This window comes from Mustela nigripes, chromosome 16 (assembly GCF_022355385.1).
Source record: "Mustela nigripes isolate SB6536 chromosome 16, MUSNIG.SB6536, whole genome shotgun sequence".
NCBI lineage: Eukaryota > Metazoa > Chordata > Mammalia > Carnivora > Mustelidae > Mustela > Mustela nigripes.
In genome coordinates, this window is record NC_081572.1 from 32,666,104 (window position 1) to 32,693,036 (window position 26,933).

Below are 26,933 nucleotides of genomic sequence, written 5' to 3' on the forward strand. Positions count from 1 at the left end.
TCTCTGAAGTAAGTTAGATCTGAGATGTACACACTGGAGTTGAAGATAAAGAAGCAAACTACTTAATGGCTTAAATGTAATATTGTGATTAGGCTTCCTTTGTCAAGACACCATTGGTTTAGAAGATCCTCCTCTGGCAGTTGCCTCAGTGCTTCAAGCAGTGGATGGCCCAGAAAGTGTGAAGCTAAATCTTGGTTAGGGGATGAGGCAAAATGGTTATAGGGCATTTGGACATCTGATGTGCTTTAAGTTTGGCTAACCAATTTAGAGACTCTCTTATTTACAGTGAGTGTTCAATGTGATTATGATTTATGAAGAAGATACTGTAGTTTAGAAATATCTGTATGCTTTCATTATCTCTGTATTTTATTTTTTTTCCTAGATTTTATTTGAAAGAGAGATCGCAAGTAGGCAGAGAGGCAGGTAGGAGAGAGGGGGAGGCAGGCTCCCCGCTGAGCAGAGAGCCCAATGCGGGGCTCGATCCTAAAACCCTAAGGTCACAACCAGAGCCTTCGACAGAGGCCCAACCCACTGAGCCACTCAGGCGCCCTCAGTATTTTAAACATCCTAACATAATTGGTCTTGGGCTGAAGGCCAATTATTTCCTATTGTTCTTAGTTTCTAATTTTATTAGAATACTTTCATTTTGAAAAAAATACGCAATCCAGAACAGCTTTTGCTCAATTCCTCCTCATCCTTTCCCTTCCCTCCCCCCTTCCCACAACTTGTAACAGCAGTTTTAAAGCAACTGCCTGTGGGCGGTTTCCATGGTACAAGACGACAACTTTCACCGACAGGGCACTTCAGCCTGAGCTAATTGGCCACGCTGTGTTGCAGTGTTGGGTGCGTAAACACAGATGCCCTAGTACTGCAGGTATGTTAGCGGGCGATCAGGCATGTCGAAAAAGAGAAGCACGTTGTCTCCTTGTCTAGGTGACGGGAGCAGCAGAGAAGGACTGGGTCATTTGAGTCAGGCTGTGCCTCACTTCCTTAACAGTTTCTGTTTTTCTTCTGACAGGACCAAGAAGAACAAGCCTACTTTGCCGTATTTGATGGCCATGGGGGAGTGGATGCTGCCATTTATGCCTCCATCCACCTGCATGTTAATTTAGTCCGCCAGGAGATGTTCCCCCACGATCCCGCAGAGGCCCTGTGCCGGGCCTTCCGGGTCACTGATGAGCGGTTTGTGCAGAAAGCAGCCAGGGAGGTATGCTGTTTTCTCAGAAATTCCAACCACGAATGCACTAGCTGAGCTCACCTGTAGTTCAGGAGCTGTTTTAGATCTTCTCTTCTGGGGCAGGCATTATTTAAAGTTCTTTCAAGCTGTATTCTTGACCCACAATATTGGATTCTGTTGTAGATCTAATTCCCTCTTCAGGGTTTTAGTGGGGCGATATGATGTGCTATAGAGAAACTCCTAAGTTATAATTTTCTAGAAAGCCAGTCCCTCGCTGGATTTGGCAGGTGAGTTTTAGCTTTCTTATTTACCAGTGCCTGTCAGCTTCACACCAGGACCATCTCTCTAAGCAGACTTTTGCTGACAAAATCTGGATACGGTGATTAAAACAATGGACTAAAAAGGAAACAGGAGCTGGATTACTCCCATACGTTTGGTTCTCAGTGGGTTGGCAGTGTTTCACTGTGTATCTCTTGAGGGAAAATGTGCTTGGAGAGCGAATCCTTAGATGATTCTTCTCTTTACAGGAAGAAAAGTCAGAGCTCATGTCCTAGTTTCTTAAGGTTAATCAGACCTAAGGTTTTTTACTCTGAATGAGTGACAGGGGCTCTATATTAAGATCTAAAAGTAAAAATTTTGATCTAATTATCATTCTGGGCATTAGTATATGATTAACTACAGTACTCCATTTCTAACTGGGGGCCAACAGCAAGATAATAATTTTTTTTTTTAAAGATTTTATTTATTTATTTGACAGAGAGAGATCACAAGCAGGCAGAGAGGCAGGCAGAGAGAGAGGAGGAAGCAGGCTCCCTGCTGAGCAGAGAGCCCGATGCGGGGCTCGATCCCAGGACCCTGAGATCATGACCTGAGCCGAAGGCAGAGGCTTAACCCACTGAGCCACCCAGGCGCCCCAATAATTTTTAACTTTTAAAAGTAATTACAGAATTAAATAAATAAAAAATCTTTTAAAAAAGGGGGGGCACCCTTTTTTTTAATATCCATTTCTTTGATTTCATTGCTAGACTACACAGCAGCAGTGGTGCTTGGAATTAGTGAAACAATACTTCAGAACTATTTGGTATTAAACAAGGGAAATATTCGTATTTTCCCACCTGTACCCTAGGTTTAGATGAATATGCAAATCCAATAAATGACCACTAGGGTCTACATATACAGAATATATATGTATATGTATATACATATACAGGGATAGAAAACAGGAAGGGTTGTTGACCTCAGACTGTCCCAGAGTCTTGAGGGCTGATATTGCTCTGCTCTGCTTACCTTGGAGCCATTGACTGTCGTCATTTTGACTGAGGGCAAGATCTGGCTCCCGAGAGGTGATCTGTAATCACCAGCGTGAAGCTAAGAGAATCACTTTGTTGTCTTCTATCCTTTTTTTCCCCTGTGTTGTCAAAATTATGGCTTTTTCCTCTGACCATGTTCATTCACCTCATTTGCTTTGCCAATGATCCTAGTGTCTCTCGGTCTTGCCAATAGTTCTTTTGAATAATTTAGGTTTGTCTCAGCAGTTACTTTTCTCCTCCTTGTGCTCCCATGTGCTGCTAACTGCTGGGAAGAAAGCAGCTATTCCTGTTGCGAAGCAGCCCAGCCTCCTGTTCTCGGCAGGGCATATGCACTGAAGTGTCTTTATCATGTGTTCCAGGGGCTGAGGTTTTGAATATTCTGTGTGGGAAGACATTTTATTGGTGGGTGAGGATTTTTAACAAACTTTTCCTATATAGGGAAAACGAGAAGTTGTTTTTCTCGTTGGATACAAGGGGCCTTTTACCATCCTTGACGCAGTGGTTCTAATTTAGGCCAAGTCCTTGGTAACAGAAAGTCATGCTGCTTTGGTGGTGACTCATGTCAAACGGAGATGTCATTTTAGTGTAGTAGTATCAGGAGCATTAAGTATGCTGCCACTGAGCTACTGCACTGAAGTTTCAGGCTGTTCTTTATGCATTGATCTAAAGCAGAGGCCCCTAAAATTATCGTAGGTGATTTTTAAAAAATATAAGCAACTTAGCATCCCAGGGAATATATGTTATCTCTTGGTTCCTATCTTTTTTTTTTTTTTAAAGATTTTATTTATTTATTTGACAGAGAGAAATCACAAGTAGATGGAGAGGCAGGCAGAGAGAGAGAGAGAGGGAAGCAGGCTCCCCGCTGAGCAGGGAGCCCGATGTGGGACTCGATCTCAGGACTCTGAGATCATGACCTGAGCCGAAGGCAGCGGCTTAACCCACTGAGCCACCCAGGCGCCCAGTTCCTATCTTAATATTCAGAGTATGGGAGCATTTGTTGTGTCTCAGTCAGATCCTTTGTAACGTTAGGACCCTCCCTCTGTACATATTGTAGGTCAGTAACAAAACAGAGACCTGAACGTGGAAATCTTTAAGGGCTGCTGTAGTGGGCTGAGTGCTGAACTGAGAGGAAAAAGAATTTCAGTTCTGTTTTATGTGGTAATGAGTTACCCACCCTTGGAAAGGTCACATAGCCTGCCATAGTTTTCTTACCTGTACATAAAATGAAATGAATAATCATCCCTGCCTTGCATATCCTGGATGACATGGATCTGTGCGCGTGCACATTCATATATACACATAAAAATGCAGAGAAATAAGAACTGCTGTTTGTTGTGAAATCAAGTTATTAATAGTCAGCCCCCAACTAAAAGTTTGTGCTAACTACAAATTGCCTGTCAGTGAGAATTTGAAGTCTGTTTATTTTTACTGACTCTAGTTTTATGGAATTACTTTCAGAGTCTAAGATGTGGGACCACAGGAGTGGTGACTTTCATCAGAGGGAACATGCTCCATGTGGCCTGGGTTGGGGATTCCCAGGTCATGCTGGTGAGGAAAGGGCAAGCTGTTGAGCTAATGAAGCCACACAAACCGGACAGGGAGGTAAGTGTGCTCTGTTCTGGGAGGGCGCACGCCACAGAGGCAGGTTTCTAGCTATTAATTAAGATTCACTTGCTTATTAGGATTACCACCATTATCTGAGCAACCATGCCCACCTTACAGAGGAGTAATAGAGAACCTTTTCCGGAAGCTGATGAGTATTTTATCTGTTGTTTACTGTTAAGGTAGATAAATAAATCCTGAATGCAATTATTTGCTTCTTTCTATTGCATTGCTGTTTAGGATGAAAAGCAGCGAATTGAGGCTCTTGGAGGTTGTGTAGTCTGGTTTGGTGCCTGGAGGGTGAATGGAAGTCTGTCGGTCTCCAGAGCTATTGGTAGGAAAAACCAATTCCTTTTTGTTTCTCCAAACTGTCCTCTTCTAGTTCATTGTCTCATATTAATTCTGCTACAAAAAGGGAAACTGAGATGGTCATTTATATTATCAGAGTGCTTATTATTGTTTAAAGTAACAATTAGATAATGCCTCTTTTAATTATTTGATCTACCTATTCATTTATATACTTAAATTCCATTATTGAAAGGGAACTATATTAAGGATTACAGAATATTAGGTTTTTTTTTTTTAAGATTTTATTTATTTATTTTATTTATTTATTAGGCAGAAAGGCAGGCGGCGGGGGGTGGGAAGCTGGCTGCTCCCAACCCAGCCGCCCAAGCTGAGAGTCTGATGCGGGGCTCGATCCCAGGACCCTGAGATCATGACCTGAGCCAAAGGCAGAGGCTTAACCCACTAAGCCACCCAGGCACTGCTCTTCTTCTTCTTCTTCTTCTTCTTTTTTTAATGGAAGTCTTTAATCTTTGGGACACAAATCTGCTTAAAACTACAGTGATCTCCATTTCACCATTTTGGATCATATTTAACTTAATTCAATTCAGTATTTTCAAGAGAATGGAAAGCTCCTCTCCCTATATTTTACCTTGCTTCTATCTTTGTTTTCACTGAATTATAATATTACGTAAACATTATACTTTTTAGGTAAAAACAGTTTTTTAAAAAATGTGGTAATATGGTGATTTGCCAAATAACCCGAGGGTTTCAAAGAATCTGTCTCCCTGGGACCTAAATTCTTCAAGAGACAGGAAAGTCAGTGAAACTATCTAAAACTTAAGAGAGTAAACAGCTGAGCTGATTGGACAGAATGCAAGGCTGTAAGTTCAAAGATAGTTCTGTTTCCATTTTTGTTTCACTTTGGCCCCTGAGTTTATGATATTTTAGGTTTTGTGGCTTAGCTTCATTTTCTTTTTTTAAAAGCATAAATCAGTGCGCGTGTCATTACGCGTGGTATGCATGCATACTATAGTTCTTCATTCCCGCCTCCTAAAGGAATTAAATGAAGTAGTTTGACAGAGGGATAATATGGGTAAATGGAATTCACATGTAATCCCCCAATTTTGCTTATCGTTACCAAAATATTCCAGAACATTAACAAAATCTCAAAGGATTGATTCAGTTTCACCAGTGATAGGAGTTCCTCCCACTCTTTGGGAAGGTGCTGGCAAGCTGTGAAGTGGCCCAAATGTGAGCAGCAGAAGGCTGAGAAAGTGAAAGCTGAAAGATCCTGTGAGTGCTTCTGAGAAAATGAGGGTTCGTTTTTATCTCCGACTGAGAGTTATTACAAACTCTGGACTAAGATCCCAGAGGGGGAATTTCTCATTTCTGAAACACAACCCCCATGCAGAATTATTTCTAACAATTCCTCTTGATCTTATAGTCTCTGTCAGAGTATCCAAAGGTATCTTTAATGCTTGTCATAGAACCGACTTTACTAGAGCATACTTGCCTTTTCTTGCTTCTAAAAATATAACACCCGGGGAAACTAAAAGCAAAGGGAGCATGTCCTTGAACAAGAGATGGACTAAGAGAGAGCAGCAGACTCCATAGGGGAAGTGGCCTTTAGGTTGGATGTGGAAGATAGTGTATAGGGGAGGAAATTCCAGGGGGAGGGGAGTACAATGCATGGGCATCTGAAAGGGGACACCATGTTTTAGGAACAGCGGCATGGACAAGGGGCTAGGGGAGAGGGTAGGAGTGATCAAAGTAAGTGCTGGCGCCAGACTGTGAAGGGGCTTATGTGCCAGGCTCTGAGTAGCTTTAGACTCTACCGGGTGAATAAGCGGAGATGCCGCATGATCAGACTCATAAGGTATTTGTAATGACGGTACGCGAGAGACCAGTGTGGAAGGCTGAGATGAGATCACTCAGGTGGTGCTGACACCATTTCTTAGAGATGAGGGCTGCTCAAGAGGGATGCAGAGGTGGTGTAAGTTGATCAGACAGAAGTGAGTTTGTGGGGGTGGAGGAAGGCGGATTTCCAGGTCTTCGACTTGTGTGACCGGGAAAATGATAAAGTATTTGTAAAAAAGTAACAGCAGTTTGTGGGGTGGGGAGGAGGGTAGATGAAGAGTTCATTTTGGACAGATTTTACGTCCTAGATACCTGTGTGATATTTTAGGAGAGACAATTGATAAGCAGCTGGAGATAACACATCTGAAGATGAGCAGAATTCTGAGTTGCAGATAAGAGATATGGGAACTCATCATTTTGGCAATAATATTAGCAGTCTGCGAAGTGATATTATATATATTAGTTGAAATTACAGGCTCGGATGGCATTGCCCAGAAAGAAGATGTAGTGTGATGAGACACCAAGGATGAGACTCATTACTTAAGGTAGAAATACACAATGAAGTCATGCTCTCTAGGTTTGAATCTTGGCTTTGTCACTTTACAAGCTGTGGGCCTTGGGAAATTAATTTCTTTGTGCCTATCTGTTCCTTGGTAAAACAGGAATACTAACACTAAATGGCTTACTGAGTTTTTGTATACCGCACAGTATACAAATGGTACACTATGCACCCTACTCAGAGCCCTGCCTGGCAGTTTAGCACATGATGATTAGTACTATTAGTAAGTGAAGGAGCCAGTGACGAAAATTAAGAAGGGATCAGAAATCTACAAGTGGGCTCTCACAGATACTAGGAGAAGAGGGTTCCTAGGAGTAAGTGGTCACAGGGCCAAGTGCTATAGAGGTCAGATGAGAGGTGGGTTAAAAAAAGACATGGAATTTTGAAAATGGAAACTAACTGGTAATGTAGGAGAGAAATGTTTGGGATTAGTAGGTGGAAAAAGCCCTCAGAAAAATCAGGTGACAGAAAATGACCAATAACACAAAAGAACATGTATAGATTTAGTTTCTTGGGCAATTTAGTGGTAAAGGAAATAGTGTGGAGGCCTGAGAGAAAGAAAGGGTCACTTTTATTTATTATTTTTGTTTTTAAGATAAGGAGTTTGGATCAGAGTATGTTTGTAGGATAAAAGATGAGAGCAAGTCTAAGAAATTAGAGATGAGAGCGACAGAAGCCAGAGTCCTCGAGAGTCAGGTCCCAGAGCACAGGTCAGCTTCGAGAAGGAAGAGCCGACCCCTCTCCTCCTGACAAAATGGTAGGTGATGCAGGGAGTCTCTCTAGATTAAAATAGAAGGAAGGGGTTAGGAATGGAGGGAATTTAGGCCTGATAACCTTAATTTTCTTTGAAGTGGGAAATTAGGTCATCTACCAAAATCCAGTAGCTTAATTGAAAGAGAGGTGAAGAATGTGAGAACAAAATCGGGACCTAACCAGGGACAAGAAAAAGGACTCCTGAGCAGAGTTCAACTCTACTTAGAAAATAAGTGACACTTAAAGCTTTCAAACTGAAAAAGCTTTTCAACTGTTTCTCCTCATGAGCCCTTCAGATTTATGATTCCCAGTTGACAGAGGCATGATGCATTTGCTAGCATAGGGGGGGAGGAGGTTGAAGATGAAAGGATGCTGCCATTTCTACCATGAAATGGATAATCATGCCCTCCTACCAAATTTGGAGGCGAGATGTCATGGATTTGACATCCAACAGTAGAGCAGGTGAAAAGCCAGAATTTTGGCAGGATTTCCCTGTGCAAATCTTTGTATGTTCTGTTCCAAACAGTTGCAGTAGCCTTTTAATTGAAGCACTAAAACAAGATTTTCGGGAACAGTATGACTCAGATCACATTTATTTTCGGAGCTGGGATTCAGAAAATAATAATGATGATAATAACAGTCAGGTGGAGTAAGGGATGGGGAAATTTAGTAAAGTGGATTGATTGGTGGAGAACACTGAATCTCATGATCGAAGTTTTGACTGATGCCTGCCAGTAGCCTATGAGAGCTGAAGTATGAAACTGATGGACTCAAAACCATGTTTGAGGGAAGATGGCTCTGGTAGCTGTATGAAAAAGACTAGTTTCTTATCTAGTATATGTTGTTCTGAGTGTCCCATCATGAAACCTACTGGATAGGGCACATGGCCCACACCAGTTCTAGCAGTTATCTCTAGGGTGCCTACTGAGTTTTGGGGACCTACTGGAGGATTAAACAGGGATGGGAAATGTCAGAGAGAACTTAGATAACAGGAGTGGTGACTGACAGAGCCAGATAATTTATGTATAATTATCTTCATTTTATCATCCCATAGTCCAAAAGCTATTTTAGTATTCCAGAGAGGACGGTAACTGATGAGGGCCTACAAGTAACCAATGCTAGGATTTGGATCCAGGCAGTCTGACTCCAGGGCTGGCATCCTTAACCACTAAGCTCTATGTCATTACTTTACAAATGACAAAGCATTTTATAAATTTTAACTACTGTTTCCCAATTATGGTACTCTAAGAGTTATTGCTAAATGCTGTTTTCTATGTAAAAAAGTAGTAAATGAGTATCCCTTGTATTACTAAGCTGTATCGTTACTTAATAGACTAGGGACCCTTTGGCTAGGCTCTCTCCAAGTGTCCAAAGGAAAACAATGACTGTAGAGTGAATGGATCTGGAAGTGCTCCAGATCTGAAAGATCCACTGGAGATGATTTTCTCCATTGTCTGTTGATAGATGGGAGACCTTAGGCCCACACTAGGCTAGGTTTATATCTCCAATCCAAGCACCCCATATATAGCTACACATCACTCCTTAGCAGTTGCCTCTGTGTCTTTGCTTAATGCTATTTCTTCACCCAAGGGCCCTTCTCTGCCTGCTAACTAACTTATCCTTCAAGGTCCAGCTCAAATGTCATTCTATAAGTGGATGAGCTAAACAAAGGAGAAATAATGACCCAGTAGGGCCTTGGGAGTTCTCACAGTTGTTCACAAGTGGAGGATGAACAACAGCAATAAAGACGGTGGCAGGCAGGAAGAGGGGGGCTGTTGATCAGAGACAAATGAAGACACCAAAAATAAGGTAGTTCCTAAGAGAGAAATGTGGTCATACATTTTCCAGTTATTCTCTAGAAGTTACAGTAAAGCAGCATTAAAAAGTAGATAGCAAACTGGACTGGGAACCAAGAGACTTAAACGTTGTAGTTCTCATCTGAATCTTGGGATGACTTTTCCTGGCTTGACGGGAGTTGGACTTGATTTTTTAAGATCGCTTGTAACAAACCTTTCTCTGTGGTAGGAACATAAAGCTATTAAATTGAAAACAAGGACAGAAAATTAAGTATTTAATTAAGAGAATGACCACAACTTTGTTTTTCAATGTGGATTTGTTCTCAAATCTCAAATCAAACTTAACGATTAGTAAAAAAAAGTAAATCTGTTAATCAACAAAATTTTCCAATGTAACACTGAATTTTTCAATACAACAAAAAACTTAGATTTGACATTTATTGCCATGCTCAGCTAAGCCTAAGTCATAGCTAGAGGCACAAGATGCAGAGTGTAAGCTAGTGAGGAATTAAGCCCAGTGAATGGCAGTTATTTAAGAGTAAGGAGTGAGCAGCATCTCATTAACAAAGAATTCAAGCATTTTATCCGAAACTAGTTTATAAATTCTTTCCAGTAAATTCAGATCACAATCCAGTAACTTGTGATCAGTCACAGCATTGGCCATAAACATTCTTACATGCAAGATAAACCAAAATCTGACGTCCTTTCTAATTTCCACAGGAGACGCTGAACATAAGCCATATATCTGTGGGGATGCAGACTCTGCTTCTACTGTTTTGGATGGAACTGAAGACTACCTCATTCTGGCCTGTGATGGCTTCTATGACACCGTGAACCCTGATGAGGCAGTGAAAGTTGTATCTGACCACCTGAAGGAGAATAATGGAGACAGTAGCATGGTTGCCCACAAATTAGTTGCATCAGCTCGTGATGCTGGGTCAAGTGATAATATCACTGTTATTGTGGTATTCCTGAGGGACATGAACAAAGCTGTAAATGTTAGTGAGGAATCAGATTGGACAGAGAACTCTTTTCAAGGAGGGCAAGAAGATGGTGGGGATGATAAGGAGAATCATGGAGAGTGCAAACGCCCTTGGCCACAGCACCAGTGCTCAGCACCAGCCGATCTAGGCTATGATGGGCGCGTGGATTCATTCACTGATAGAACTAGCCTGAGCCCAGGGTCCCAAATCAACGTGCTGGAAGACCCGGGCTACCTAGATCTCACACAAATAGAAGCAAGCAAACCTCACAGTGCCCAGTTTTTGCCACCAATTGAGATGTTTGGTCCTGGTGCACCAAAGAAAGCAAATCCTATTAATGAGCTAATAATGGAGAAAAAATCAGTTCAATCATCATTGCCTGAACAGAGTGGTGCTGGAGAGTTTCCCTCTTTTAATTTGGGTTCAACAGGGCAGCAGATATACAGAATGGAGAGCTTGTCTCCTGTCTGTCCTAGGTTGGAAGATGAACAATTCAAATTCCTGGAAAAGAGAGTTTCCAGATTGTCTCATTTACGCTGTCATTATTCAAAGAGACGGCACGGATTCAGGTTTAACCCAAAGTTGTATTCATTTATGTCTGCTCAAGAGCCTTCCCACAAAATAGGCACTAGTCTGTCCTCACTTATTCGAAGTGGGAAGAGAACTAGGATGTTCAGAAGTTTTCTGCCGTGGAGGCAAAATATTTGGAAAGGATCTAGTGCAAACATGATGAGGAAGCTCAGCAAGAGTAATGATATTCCAGACCCAGGTGTCCCCTGGAGCTATAAAATATAACCCTTCCTCATTCGAGTAGGCCAGCTAGCTCTCCCCCAATAAAAACACCACTATCAAAGTAGAAACAAGGTAGACATTTCTGAAATATATGTGCTTCATTATGAAACCATGGATGGCTCAATTCTTAAATGTAAATAGATCTCTAGGAAACTCAAAGTAGTGTTTTCAATCAAAAAAAAAAAAGTATTGGCGGTTTCACTAGCAAAATTACACAACTGGTCCCTGTGATGTGTTTCCACACCTACATATGACCCCCACTTTACTATCCCTTCACATCACTAGTGGAAGCTTGTGAGTTAGTTATTTTAGTCAGGCTATCTAGTGTCGAAATCTCAATGCAGGTGAAATCTGGTTTGATGTGCCTAATATATCTATGGAAAACTTAATGCAGAATCAGATGTAGTTGGGGGATGTTCCTCAAAAGACTGGGGACTATGAGGGAAACCCTCCCCCTCTTTTTTGGGTTGGTAAAAGACCAAAAGCCATATGGGTTTTAACTGGTTACAATGAAAGTAGAAAACTAGTATGAAAGTGTCATTATTTTCTGACTTGTGAGGTGGTATATAGTCAAAAAGATTTACTAATTTTTTTTCCTGTAACATAAAAGATTATAAAAATTTTCTGAATTAAAAAGTACTTCCTAGGGCTGTGTAGCTATTTGGGAGTTTCATAACCTGTTATGGTGCTTTGGGCGGGATTTTTATTATTTGTCATTTTAGAAGACCACTGTCAACTGGTTTTAACCTCTGATGCTATGATATTTTTCACTGTACCTTCATCTCAGGAATAAAACTGGTTTAATGGAGATGATGTTAGGTACAAATATACTAGAATCAAGTTGCCATTTAAAAAAGGAAAAATCAAATAGTATTTCTAAGTTCACAGACAGCAAGGACATATACTACTACAAAATAAAAAGTGGTTTTGGAGAATGAAAAATACTGGTTTTAAGTTCTCTAACATTGCTTCCCCCTAGGGAATGAAGTAACTGGTGTGAAAAAGGTTGAAAGTACTGCCTAAAGTGAGCCCAGAGGCCAAGTGCAAAGGAGAAGGCAGGTAAAGGGAGACTGAGGTCTGTTTAGTTATGGAGAAAGCTCCAGTCCTGCTACAGGCAGCTTCAGACTGCACAGAGGACTCTTTCTCATTTCAGTAGTTACTTACATTTGATAATTTCAAGTTGTCTGCTTTTTGCCATTTCTGTAGTTTCAAGCTAGAAGCATATCTTCAACTAACAACAGCAGAAAAACTCGTAATCCAATTCAGTCAGCAAAGCAGCCTCTGATTCTCTTGAGAATCTTGAGTATCTCCACATGACCTCTTTTCCTCCCCTAGTCAACTGTGGACCAGCCATGCCAATGGATAAAAGCTGCCCCCTCACTCACACCACTGGGGGGCACCAAATGCTCTTGCCGAGAAATGTCCACTGCCTGTGTTTTTACAAAATAATACAATTACTTTATGTTCCCCGGACCCAAAATGGAAACCCAGATTCCTAGACTTTAAAAACAAAGGACTGTAGCATATTCTGGAAGCCAGTATAGCTATAGCAAATACACAAAAACTTCAAAGATCAGATTAATATGTAGATTTTATTTTTAACAATTTGGATATAAGTGGAGATTTTCAGTATTTCTCTTGATTTTGAAGTCATTTATTCTTTTTCTCAAGTCCTGTGACATGTGGCTGAGGAGGGAATAAACGTGGCTCTTTTCACCGGAATCTTTTCACCAACCCGATGTTTGACCCCCATACACGGACCTCACTCACATCTGTCATTTTCTGAAGCCTAGATCTTGTTAACAACCCATCAGGTGCAGTGTCAGTTTCAGATCACATTATCTAAGGAAACAAGAAAATAGGCAGAATATTGGTACATATCACAATCCAAAGCACTTACCTAAATTAAAATTTTTGAAGATTTCCTATAGTTGTCCATTGCTACTGTTTTTGATCAGAAGAAGGTGAAAGGAAAGATACAAATGATAGGTTTCTTCCAGTGGGGAAAAATGGTTGAATGGAACTCAGATGAATACAGACCACATCTTTAAGGGTCTGAATTCTGTAGATCTGACTATATAAGCAGTGTTAATTCCATTTTTCATACCAGTAGCCCTCTAGAAAATAAAGCAAAGTAGTTCTATAGTGTGGTCAACTTATAAACCAATATTGTGAAAAATAGCAACTTCATTTGTTCACAACATGCATATTTATAGAATAGTTAGGTACCATTTGTAAGGTAAGTCCTTTAAAATTCTATAATATTAAAGTAGTGGTTATTGGTATGATATATGCTGCTCTTGGTTCTATAAACTAGGTAAAAAGCAGTGCTTTGTGAAATGCAGTGTTATATCTTAATGCCACTGGTGATAGAAAGTAGTTCCCTTCAGTTCAAATCCTGTGCCCTTATTTGCTGCTTGCTCATGTAAGCAATAAGTACCCCTCTAACTACTGGTATCTATACATTCTGTAACTTGTATTTAATGATGGTGTACCTGGTGACTGTAAAAATATTAGACAGTATAAAAAGTATATAATATATATTAACTGTTAATGCTGAGGTAATAGTCTGTGAATTACGTGTTTTGTACTTTTACTAATTGTGTAATTGTGGTGGTGAAAATCCTACACTCAATCCTTAAGAGTGACGGTATCCCTTTTTCAATTTAACATGATCTGCATCAATTTGTTTGCCTGCTACAGTGTTGTTAGAATAGGAAATAGTAAAACCAATACAAACAAGAAAGTGTAGTACTTGTTAGGGAAACAGACTTCAAGTTACCAAATGAAGTCGTTACAAACTCCTTGTACATTCACTGTGAGTTTCAAAGGGAATCAGTCCCTAACTTAAAGGTTTCCTTTGTTCACTTTCTCGATGTGTACTTTTGAGGGATATCTGAGGTTTAGCAACATTACAGCACCAAACACTGGGGCAATTAATCCCACTTACATCTGTGCTAAAGAGGATGGTGGAAACACATATGTATATACCTTTTCTTTACCTAGAAGTGCCATCCACTGTCCTTGAATTAATAAGATTAAAGTTTCTGTTGCATTTAAGTTAACTAGGAGGATCCTGGAAAGTAACACCTTTTCCAAGGACAATGTCAACAATGTCAGTGTCAACACCGAGTCTGATTCTGACCACATTTATAGTGGTATAATGTCAATGTGGTGGTATAGTGTCATGCCGCATCTTCACGACAACCATACTCCATTGCTGGAACACTGTGCCAGTAAGAAATGCAACATCTGATGGGCAGAGGAAAATGATGCATAAAGAAGTTCAGTGTTTACAGATAAAACTGCTGTGGTTCAAGAATTTCCTTCCCCATCAAAGCCTTGCCAAGGTTTTGTGAGAAAGTGACCTGTAAGTTATTAATTTAGTGTTTAAATATAATTTATTCACTCGACCATTCTTGCCTACGCAAGGCCATAAAGGGGGATACTATAGCTTAGGTCACATCATCGTTTCAAACAATTTTTCTTTGAGTCATAAATTAGCAAAAGAACATACTTTTTTTTACCTTTTAAAATCATGTCATATTAATGGACAGATTACCCACTCTTCTGTTCTGACCTGTGAATAGCTTAAATGTTTTTCTTTCCAAAGTAAGATACCGCCAGTATTCTCACATGACTATTTTCCAGACGAATGGTACTGTGTTGAAAATAATTGTTACTTCATCTAGCAGCATTTTATTTTCTATTTTGAAGACTATTTATTATACTCATTGGGAAAAAGCAAATAAGACAGGGAACTCCAGACTGACACAGCAGTTGTTCTGGAGAAGGAAATACTCTAATAAACTCTGATGTATTAGATAACCCACAGATACATCATTGTTAACTCTTACTCTAGGTGCTCTTTGGTGAGAGATAGGCTTTGTTCCCTTGTTCATGACATTTCTCTGCAAAGAATTCTCTATGGAGTGAAGCAAATGAAGTGAATCATTTCTTACCAAGTAGATTTATCAATTTACAGACCTGCTCTACAGCTCACTTTTGAGTTAAGTTGTAATCATGAGTGGTCCTTCATATTTTATTCATTAAAACTGTTTATTCAGGTAAGACGTATGTTGAAATTTTGCCAATACCTTAATAAAACCCAGCAATTTAAACCACACGTCATTTGTCTTTTTATTCAAAGGAAAGATAATTTACTTAGTGCTAAGGTTAATTATAGCAATGATGAACCTCAAACCAAGCATAACTCCTAACCTAGATTAATTCAGACTCTGCAATACAAGTCTCAGCAGGAGGAAAAGGCCTGCCATTTGCAGGTATAAAAATAATTCACCAAACGATCTACTGCCCTACACAAGATGTGTCTCTTTCAACAAAATATATAAAGCCATATGAAAACAAAAAGTGTGTTCTGAAGACTGAAGAAATCATCAGAACCAACTCCCTTAATACGCAAAGTAATCTTGAGAAACAAGAACAAAAAGTATCACATCGCAGATTTCAATATCTACTCTAAAGCTGTAGTAATCAAAAGAGTATGGTACCAGCACAAAAAGAGACCTAATGGTCAGCCGAACAGAATAGAGAGAGCCCAGAAACCCACAAGGTCAATCTAGGACAAAGGGTAAAAAGTATACAAGAGGGAAAAGCCAGTCTCTTCAATAAATGGTGGTAGGAAAACTGGACCACACAGTTTACATGATACACAAAAATAAACTCAAAATGGATGACATACCTAAATGTGAGCCCTGAAACCAAAAAATCATCTCCTAAAAAATAAGTAGAAACAGACCCGTAACTACAGAGAACTGATGGTTGCCAGAAGAGAGGGTCGCAGGAACATGGATAAAGGGGATTGGGAGATACAGGCTTCCAGTTACGGAATAAGTCACAGGGATTAAAGGTACAGCGTAAAGGAACAGAATCAGTGGTATTGTAATAGCATTTTATGGTGACACATGGTACTGTCACTTGGGAGCATAGCATAGTATATACAGATGTTGAAATCACTATGTTGTAATATCAACTAGATGTCAAAGAAAAAATACACAACCCTGAAAAAAACCCACAAAAACCACCAGACTCTTAGGGCAAAGGTTTAGGAACAGAGAATTTAAAATAACTATGGCTAATACGTTATGAAAAAGATCACCCAAGATCTTATGGGTGATTTCAGCAAAGAGAAACTATAAATAGAAATACTAGGAATGAAACACAACACAGATGATGAGTGATTCGGACTGGCTAGTTAGTTTACCGATTCTCTCCTCAGCAATGTACAATCCACTAAGATAAACCAATGAAAATTACCCTAACTGAAAAACGCGTGTACATGCACGCACACGCACATAAACACACACAGTGAAGACAAAACGAAGACAAAATACTCAGAGCAGAACATATGTAAGGTCTGCAGAACATCAGTTTAACATATGCATAACTGGAATCCGAGAAAGAGAATAGGGCAGAAGAAACAACTGAAAGATGGCCAAGAATTTTTGAAAATTTAATGACAGACCTCAAACCATAGATCCAGGAACCTCACAGAATACGGAGCAGGATAAACACCAAAAATACACACCTAGGAAAAAGAAATCCCTTCCAGATGGTTTCACTGGTAAATTCTACCAAATATTTTAAAAATAAATAACATCAATTTTACACATTCTCTTAAGATTTTGTAAGGTCAGCATTACTCTGATACCAAATCAGATGAAGACCGAAAAACCAAACTACAGACCAATATCCATCATGAGTATAGATGCAGAAATTCTCAGCAAAGGATCAGCAAAACTGGTACCACTTGTTAGAATGGCTACAATAAAAAAATGCTGACAGTAGCAAGTGTTTATAGGATGCAGCTAGTGCTGCTGGTGATGTAAAATAGCACTGCTGCTTCTGGAGAAGTTCAGCAGGTTCTTACAAAGTGAAGCAGTACGTACCACGTAACTCACTGAGATGAGTTCTGAATAAATAACTGGAGTTAGGCCAAATCTCACAGTTTAAAGGCAAAGTTCTCTCACTTCAAACACCAGCTGCCAACTCTGGGGGCCCCAGGCCACTCTCATTTCTCACAAATGACTACAAATTTGGGGGTTCCCACCATCCCCCCCTCAGGTTTGAAAGTTTGCAAGAACAACTCACAGAGCTCAGGGAAATCCTCTACTTACAGTTTTATTATACAAAAGGATATATATATCAAAACCAGGCAAAAGAAAGGACATATAGAGATCTAGACAAGTATACGTGTGAAGGTTCCTTGTGATCAGGCATTTTATCCTCCCAAAACAACGGATGACAGTACAGAATACTGTCTACCATGGAAGCCCATCTGAGTTTCAGTATCCAGAGATTTCACTGGGGTTTCATAAGGTAAGTGTGACTGACTCACTGGCAATGAAGCTGGACTATTCAGGCTGGTACCGAGTGACTATAGCCCCAATCCTCTAATCCCGTGATTAGTTCTTCTACTGTTCCAGCCTCCACTCCCTGTCCTGAGTTATCTCATTAGCATAAACATTCAGGACCCACCATAAGTAACAAAAACACTTCTATCATTCTGGAAATTCCAAGGACTATAAGAGGCTATATCCCGGGAGCCAGAGACACAGGGCTGCCAGATTCTTTATTACACACACATCCAGCAATCCCATTCCAAGGTATATATTACTCTAGAGAATGAAAACACCTTCACACAAATGTTTTTAAGATTCATCATCACCCTAAACTGGAAATAATCCAAACATCCTTCCAAGGGTGAATCAACTGTGGTATATCCATACAGGGAAATACTACTCAGTAATAAAGGAATAAAGAAAGTACTGATTCACACAAGATGAAACTAAACTGCATTTTGTTAAGTCAAAAGCTATCTGCTGATTCTAGTTAAATGACATTCTGGAAAAGGGAAAACTAAAAGATCAAGATTGCCAGCAGTTGGGGGGGGGGGGGTACCAGGGAAGATGTGCCTCGTGTGAGGGAATTCTGAGGTGGACTGAACTGTCTGATGTAGTATTATGGTGGCAGATACACACGACTCTCTATCTGGCAAAACCCACATACACTGCACTATTATCTCAAAGACTGAATTTTAATGTATGTAAATTTAAAGATCAACCAGGATATGTGGGGAGGACAAAATGCAGACTCTAACAAATGAATCTTACTTTATTACAAATGAATCATATAATCACACTGAAGAGGATGGTGCAGAAAGGAACTAATGTAACTCAATCTTGGGACCTAAATAACTTTAGGAAAGTGTATGACATGATACTGAAGGCTAAAAAAAAAAATACCAAAACTGTACGCCAACACTATACTCAGTTGCTAAATTTGTTCCTCACAAGGGTTATAGGTCAACAGTAGAGAAAATGCTTGGTTTTTATGTTACAGTTGAACAAATACTGTAGCTAATGAGAGCCAAGCTGTTAGAGAAAGATAAATCAAAGGGGAGCACTGTGGAGTTGGGACTGGTATCGTAGGCTCCAATAAAGACTCCTGGTTTGTCTTCATAAAACATATTTACATAAATGTGCAAAGATATATAGAGCTGTGTTTGCATGAGTAAGCATATATGATGGTTTCTATTCTACCCACTGAGAGGACCTAAAAGCAGTGACGTTCTAATAACAGTCACCACACCTAAACATCCAATCTTACTTTCTAAATACCACTGTCCAGGAAAAAGAAAAAAAAACAATGGGTGAGAGAAAAGGAGAAAAGACCAGGTAAACGTGCAGCACCCAGTGTGGGGGGAGGAGGGAAAGAAGGAGTCGGGGGGGGGGGGAGGGATGGAACACACCAAAAGGAAACAAAAGCTGACTTGAATTTCTGGCAGCCAAAACTGGGACAAACTGAACTGTAAAATGATAATATTAGATCATAAAGAATAAAATAAGTATCTATACCAAGATCACACTGACAAATAAGGGGTTGCATAATAATAAAAAAAAAAAAACCCAAAAACTAAATGGGGAAGAAGGGACAACTGTTCAGTACAGAAACCCCATGCATAAGAAATTAGAGAAAGAGAAAGCCATTAGAACACTGCAGTAATAACTGTTGTAGGCAAGACCCACTGGTGGGTATGAAAATTAGTAAGAGAGAAAACAGAATATTTGCATAGTCTCAAAGCATTTGTCCCCAATATTTAGTAATTACAAAGGGAAAAACATAAATAGTGGGAATCCTGGCAGACATCACCTTGACCAAGTAATCAAGATTGACATCATCAAAAATAAATATCTGCATTATACAGCCCCTGATATAAGGCACCGAGAAGGGCACATCACCTCTGTGGTAGCCTTTCCAATAAATGCTTCACCTCAGTTAAATATAAGAAAACAGCAAACAAACCCATATAGGGTTTTATTTTATTCTTATAAAATAATTGGTGTCTTTAAAAAAATGTCAAGGTCATGAAAGAAATTAAAGACGAGGAACTGTCATAAGAGGACACTAGGGAAACACGACAACTAAATGTACTGTGGGATGCTGGAGTGGATCTTGGAACAGAAAAAAGACATTAATGAAATAACTGGTGAAATCAGAACAAATTCTGCAATTAATAGTACTGTAAACAAGACTAATTTCCTAGTTTTGATTACTGTTCTACAGTTACAGAGGACATTAACAAAAGCAGAAGCTGAGTAAGCTCGGTAACAGGTATATGGGGACTCTCTCAAGATTTCTGTATCTCTTTTGCTAACTCTAAAATTATCTCAAAATAATAAAATTATCTGAAAATAAAAGTTAAAAAATAGGACAGCTTTTAGTTTTTTAATTATTAGGTAAAAAAAAAAAATGCTGGGTTTGGTTCAAGTGTGATGAATTGAAAAACGTACGAGGACCAGGGGCGCCTAAGTGGCTCAGTGGGTTGGGCTGCTGCCTTCGGCTCAGGTCATGATCTCAGGGTCCTGGGATCGAGTCCCACATCGGGCTCTCTGCTCAGCAGGGAGCCTGCTTCCCTCTCTCTCTCTGCCTGCCTCTCCATCTACTTGTAATCTCTATCAAATAAATAAATAAAATCTTTAAAAAAAAAAAAAAAAAAAAGTACGAGGACCAGCAATTCATTCCATCCTTGTGAGCGGTGTTGAAGCCTGAAGGAATCACCTTCCCTCCCCGAACTGCATGGTTCTGTCAAAGCGGGTATGACACTCATATCATCTACCTCAAAGGTTACTTAAGGATTCACTGACACAGTTGGTCAAAGTTGTCCAGAAACAGTATGTTTGTGCACAATGCAAGCAGTAACTACTACATCCTTAGGCCTGAGAGAACACATTTATTAAGAAGAAATTTTCCATAGGGCACTTGGGTGGCTCAGTCGGTTAAGCGTCTGCATTCAGCTCATGATCCCGGGGGTCCTGGGATCGAGTCTCGCATCCAGCTCTCTGCTCGGTGGGAAGCCTGATTCTCCCTCTCCCATTCCCCCGTTTATGTTCCTTCTCTCTCTGTATCTCTGTCAAATAAATAATAAAATCCTTACTGCTTCTCGGCCTTTGGCGAAGATAAAGTATAATAATAAAATCTTAAAAAAAAAAGTCCAGTAATAAATGTGAGATAAAAGTACTAAATACTGGGGGCACCTGGCTGGCTCAGTCAGCAGGGCATGTGGCTCCTGATCTTGGGGGCAGGAGTTCAAACTCGTGTTGGTGGTAGAATTTACTTAAAAAACAAAACAAAGCTGAATACGGAAACAAGGTAACGGTGGAAGGAGAGACTAAGATCTACTATGCTCTTTGGCTAAAAGGGTAAAAATATAAAGGAAAAAACAAAAAAAAAATTACAAAAGAAAAGACAGGATACACAAAGTTCCAGAATGTAGCAGCAGAGCAGAGGAACTCATGAAGCACAGACTGCAGGCGAGGACAGTTCTAAGGGCGGGAGGGTGGGGGGAGGAGGAATGGGAGGGAGCGCTTTTGAGCCGAATCTCCTGCAGACCGGATCATGAACACCTCAGTGGGGAGAGGGAAAAGGAACTGGTACCTATTCCTAGGACTTCTTCCCTCACTCCCAGCTACCAACAACCTAGCAGAGCCAAAGCAGGCACCCCAAACCAAGGAAGAGGGAAAACACAAGGCTTCCTGGCACCACTGAGGAATCTGGTGCAGACTTCACATATAACAAGGCTAGAAACTGGGAAAGGAATTCTGTTTTTCAAAGATCCCACTACTAAAAGCCAAGGGGTTCTTCATCTTTGAAGAAATCTTTTGGTCTTTCAGGTTTAGGATTCTGTGATGGGATAGCAGCTGCCCATCACCCCCTACCACAAAACAAAGCACAAAAGAACTAATCAAATGTTTTATCTTTTTGACTTAAAAATCATGCTTTTTAAAAGCCTAAACCACTATACTAAAAACACATGAAGTGGGGCGCCTGGGTGGCTCAGTGGGTTAGGCTGCTGCCTTCGGCTCGGGTCGTGATCTCAGGGTCCTGGGATGGAGCCCCGCGGCGGGCTCTCTGCTCAGCAGGGAGTCTGCTTCCCTTCCTCTCTCTCTGCCTGCCTCTCTGCCTACTTGTGATCTCTGTCTGTTGGATAAATAAATAAAATCTTAAAAAAAAAAAATAAAAACACATGAAGTTCCCATTAATATCAACAGAGCAGAGGCCAGCAAATTTTATCTGTGAAGGGTGTGGGAGTATTTCAGGCTGTGAGGCCAGTAGGTTTCCTTTGCAGCTACTCCACTTGTAGGGCACAAACAGCTACTGATAATCCATAAATGAACGGATGTTAACTGTGTTTCAGTCCCATTGTTTACACAAACACAGAGCAGTAGGGATTTGGCTCAAGGACAGCAGTTTATCTACCTAGAGAGAATGCCAGGCACTTGTTAACTGACTCCCAAAGGTCTTCTTCAATGGACTGTGAGAATTTATATAAACTGCCTATTTTTTTTTAAAGATTTTATTTACTTATTTGACAGAGAGAAAGATCACAAGTAGGCAGAGAGGCAGGCAGAGAGAGAGGGGGAAGTAGGTTCCCCAACAAGCAGAGAGCCCGATGGCGGGGCTCGATCCCACGACCTGAGCCTAAGGCAGAGGCTTAACCCACTGAGCCACCTGGGTGCCCCAAGCTGCATATTTCTTACTATTTTATAATTCTCAAACAACATGACTTGAAGTGAGCTGGAGCCCAACAAAAGAGACATGATTTTCTTTACCACAATAGAACTGCCTCTGAGTACTCATTCTGTCCTTTAGTTACCCTACTAGTTTATTCTTGAAACAGGTTGGTAAAACCTGTTGTCAACTTTAATTATGAAATAGAGGATTTTATACCAGGAGAGCAGGTTCAATATTTCTTTAGAAACTTACACTTCTTGCTTTTCAAGAAATAGATTTTATTCTTAAATATGGAATCAGAATATGGTACAAACAGGTTCCTAAAATACAAGAGAACATGCCAATTAAGCTCAAAATATTTTCCCTCCAAAGTTTTTGTGCAAGTATAAAGAACTAAATACCTTCAAATTTTCCTGCAGCTGTAACAAACAAAAATAGTCTTGCTGATGTAGTGAATTCAAATTCTACCAAATTAAAAGGGTCTCAACTAGCTCTCAATTCATCTAAAATAAGGGTTGTGCTCCTGACTGTTTTTATACATAACTTGAAAGCGTAAGAAAAGCCAGAAAAATACTCAAGATCCAAATATATCACCGTCCAAATACCACTATCCCATTCTAGGAAATCCAGACTAAAAAAACCCTCAAGGTCATGAAAATTAAGGGCAAAGGTTAACAACATTTGGATTTTAAATAGTGTACCTCCTCCCAATAAAGTCAGAGGGATACCTCAAAATGCTACTATATAGATTGACCCAAGAGAAACTCCTGATTAAATCACCCATGCTAAAAGCATTTACAAGTAAATTTCCCAAATGCATAGTCTTTTCTCAGGCTTTTCTTAGTTCTTAACCACATGTAGTTTTCTGTATTTTGAAAACAACAGAATTATAAAGATACATGGGAAAGTACTGAGTTCTATATCAAATACAAGTTTAAAAAAAGAGCTGGCAATAGCGAGAGATTCAAAGTAGTCAATCATATTCGTGTTTGTGGATTCCAACTGATGAGTCTCATTTTAAAAAATCTACTAATCAATTCTTAAAATGGTTTGCCCTCAACAGTAGAGGTGCAAAAATTCTTATAACTTCATCCATTACAATGTAGTACAGGGCTAAGAGAAAGTTGGATTTAAAAAATTATCACAACAGAATGTAATCCATCTAACAGACACAGAAAAGTGTTAAAGAATGTATCAGAAATGCCTTAGACTCTTATTGCATGATAAACTACCTAACAACTACACAGCAGCATGCCAAAACTTAGCATGTTACCAAGCGAATCCTAAATTTTTATTTCTTATATTATAGTTATATAATATTTACATGTATATGTATGTATATATACATAAATGTATATATATAAAACTTCTTACATTATAGTGCTTAAATATTCCCAACTAACTTCTAAGGAGGAAAATGTACCCATATATATTACCAAGAGTCTAAGTTGGTCTCTTAATTTCCCATGCATTTACTAACGTCTACACAGCTTAACAGCCTCTATCATACACAGGCAATGTGAATAGAAAAACAAAAAAACAAACAAACAGAAAAAACAAAAACAAAGAAAAACAACCCAGGAGCTTCCTGTCTCACTTTAATAAACTGCAGAGGCATGGTATTTTCTCAAGTTAATTTTATTAACAAAAGTGCGAACTGTTTTGAACAAAAGCAAACCATGAATCACAGCATTTAGCAAGACATTAGACATGGGAAATAAGTAAAATAGAAGTAGATGAGGCGCCTCTCACATGTGTATGAGATTCATGCTTCTTCAACAGTCTTACCAACTCTCAGTGTAACGGTCACGAATAGTACAGCGGCTCAAACACAAATGCAGGAGCCCGGTGGGAAGTCTGGCAATTATTTTGGGCTGATTGAGCATGAAAGTAAACATTATACCACAGTTTCATGTAAACCACTGCGCAGTATGTATGAATCTTTAAATGTACCGACACTGAAACCAATGTCCAACTAATGAAAATAAGAGAAAAGAGGGTTTTAAAGCGCTTCTTGCACTACAGTTGTTTAGTAAAAGGTAGGAAAAAAAAGAAGTAATTTTAAATGATCTTTCATGTGTTTGTATGACTGGGAAACAAACAATTCACATGAACTTCGCTCATTTTAAAATTATATTTCCAAAAGTTCTACAACAGAAAGATTACGTGCCAATAATCAGTGTGCCTTCACTTGGACAAACAAGAGCAGTTAAATAAATCAACTTCAGTCAGCTAACACACTCCAAAGAGGAGAGTCAGCCTAGTTTTGTTTTAGATAATCACATAAAGTATCTACAGGGCAAAATCTACACAAAAAATCATTTTTCTGTTTCCTAATTTACAGGCATTAATGAAGCTATAAACTATTATTAAAACCCAAAACATGAAGGTGGTCATTTAAACACAACTGAGCATCCAGCCACGGACAGAAGAGCACCGAGGATTAGCAGGACACGGAGCGCATGCACTGGCTCTTTGCACACTTTGTGGCAGTTAATCATCTTTCTAGGGTAGTAAACAAACTGCCTTTTATGAATATACTAATTTACTGAGTTGATTGAGGACTACACTGCTAATTCATTACATTACACAGAATTCTTTTTCCCACGCTGTTAATTTTTTCCTGCATACTGATGTCACATACAATAAATTACACTACTTTCTAAAGTTTCAGAATTACTATTTCAGGTAGAGATGATGAAAAAAATAAGACCTAATCTGATTATCTCACTGATGACAATTTGAGCACCAACTACAGCAAATCTCAGGGGCAAGGTAGCTTGCAAGTCAGTTCTCTTGATTTGAAAATTACCTTCCGCCGCTTCCGTCAGTATTAAAGCTGAGGTCTTCAGGGCCTATTTGGTCACCATCAGGAAAACTGGAATGCGTATCTAAGATAAAAATTTAAAAGCAGATAACAGTTTTTAAACACCAGTAGTTTCTTTTCCATGTCCTTAAATGATCTTACCAAGCACATTATTTAAGCGGTAAAGATGTACTGGGTAGCAGATAAACCTCTGTCTTCAAAGCACTTGTGATCTGAGGCAGGTATAAGCAAGTACAAAGGGAAAATAAACAAGAAAAAGTAAAACGTGTAATACCCATAATTAGAATAGGAAAGGCACTGCCTAACTTTGTCCTCCTAGGGACACTGTGGGAGCAGCTGAAGAAGGGAAGAGGAAATGAGGAGATGTATATACTCTGAAGACTAATTCTGTAAACATAAAATGTATTTTAAAGCAAATTAAATCGTACATGCAAGTACCACTACAAGCCCATCAGCACTCAAAATACTTGCCCCAAATTTGTCTGCTTCTTTCAGAAACAGAAAATTACTAAAAGCGTAATACTTAAAAATCATCCAATGCTTAGCTCTGTTTTGAAAAACACTAGAATACCAGGGAAATCTGTAAAATTGTAAAGCTGACAACTAGCACGAGCCTGACAATGTTGTCATTCCAGCAAATCTTGCCGAGGAATGCTCAGAGTGATCATGAAGGTCTGGATACAATACTGACGATGGTGACGGATGTCAGCTACACTTACTGTGCCCATCATTTCACACTGTATATGTAATAGCAAATCATTAGATCATACTCCTAAAACAAAACATAGCAAAAATACTAACAATGACTTTCTCTCAGTAAGTTTTATTCCTAAAACTATTTTGGGAGGAACAGGACATTTAAAAAAAATGATGTTTCCACCAACTAAATGCATTTCTAAGAAATCAGGAGAAATCTTTTGAAAAGTTACCTCATTAGCTAGGCTAATAACACCTAATAACATCTGAACCCTCCCCAGGGGTTGACAAATATTTCTATACCAGGGCATATAGTAAATATTGAGGCAACTGCCTCTGTTGAAAGTCTTCTCAGTTTCGTTTTTGTTTTAAACAACTCTATGCACCCTAAAAGCTACGCTCAGGTCCCAGGCTGTACTAACGCAGGCTGCCGAGCCCTGCTCTGCCAAGCAGCAGCCGGCCGGTGTCTGACCAGCCAAAGAGCACCGAGCAAATTGTTCTCAGGGTTCACCATATAGTTTACCCCACAGAATGTTTTCTCACACTTGACAGTAGTTAAAGAAAAAAAAAGCAGCAGAAACAGCAAAGAAGCAGCAGCAGCAGCGACAGCGGCAAAAGAGACCTTTTATTAATCTCTGTAAAAGGAGACCAGGTGCTGCACCTTCATCTGGGGGCTGCGCCATGTAAGAGTCGTCGAACCCTCCCACGCTGGCGTGCTCTTCCTGCTCCTCGTTCTCAGTGTCACATTCAATATCGCTGTCACTACTCATCCCTGGCAGGAAAGAAGGGGAGAACGTGTTTCTGACAAGAAACCACTGTAAATGAAAGGAAAAGGAAGTCTCCTCATCTACTAACCCGAGATTCCTAGTAATTTTCCACTGGATCCCAAGCCAATGTAAGACCCCAAACAAATAATAAATAAAGAAGTAACCGCGCAGACCTCAGTTCTCTTCAGTTATTTAGAGCAGTGGTTTTATTTCTGTTCTCAAAGATTAAAACTGCCCTTTCTACAGTGTCTGCAAGTAGTAACTGAGACCAGTATTAACTTCATTATACCAAGAATAGTTTTTTTTTTTGCCTTATTTTTTTTAATTAATTTTTTATTTTTTATAAACATATATTTTTATCCCCAGGGGTACAGGTCCGCGAATCACCAGGTTTACACACTTCACAGCACTCACCAAAGCACACACCCTCCCCAATGTCCACAACCCTACCCCCTTCTCCCAAACCCCCTCCCCACAGCAACCCTCAGTTTG

At 39.7% G+C, this 26,933-nt stretch overlaps 2 protein-coding genes across 8 annotated transcripts in view; one reads left to right on the top strand and one right to left on the bottom strand.

Moving 5' to 3' along the window:
- PPM1E (protein phosphatase, Mg2+/Mn2+ dependent 1E) overlaps positions 1 to 11,925 on the top strand; it is a 213,912-nt gene extending 201,987 nt beyond the window's left edge. Inside the window, exons 4-7 of the mRNA XM_059380582.1 lie at positions 1,019 to 1,207; positions 3,946 to 4,089; positions 4,330 to 4,423; positions 10,063 to 11,925. Coding sequence (XP_059236565.1) covers positions 1,019 to 1,207; positions 3,946 to 4,089; positions 4,330 to 4,423; positions 10,063 to 11,120 — 1,485 coding nt within the window. The 3' untranslated portion in view covers positions 11,121 to 11,925. The remainder of the gene's footprint in view (positions 1 to 1,018; positions 1,208 to 3,945; positions 4,090 to 4,329; positions 4,424 to 10,062) is intronic.
- Positions 11,926 to 12,690: 765 nt separating this feature from the next.
- TRIM37 (tripartite motif containing 37) overlaps positions 12,691 to 26,933 on the bottom strand; it is a 143,899-nt gene continuing 129,656 nt past the window's right edge. For 3 of the 7 annotated variants that reach the window (XM_059380577.1, XM_059380575.1, XM_059380580.1), the window contains exons 23-25: positions 26,297 to 26,446; positions 24,964 to 25,042; positions 12,691 to 12,959 (exon numbers count right to left, since the gene is read on the bottom strand). In XM_059380577.1, the coding sequence (XP_059236560.1) occupies positions 12,956 to 12,959; positions 24,964 to 25,042; positions 26,297 to 26,446 (233 nt within the window). In that variant the 3' untranslated portion in view covers positions 12,691 to 12,955. Of the gene's footprint in view, positions 12,960 to 24,959; positions 25,043 to 26,296; positions 26,447 to 26,933 lie in introns of those variants that run through there. The other 4 variants (XM_059380581.1, XM_059380578.1, XM_059380576.1 and 1 more) reach the window with 3 other exon arrangements.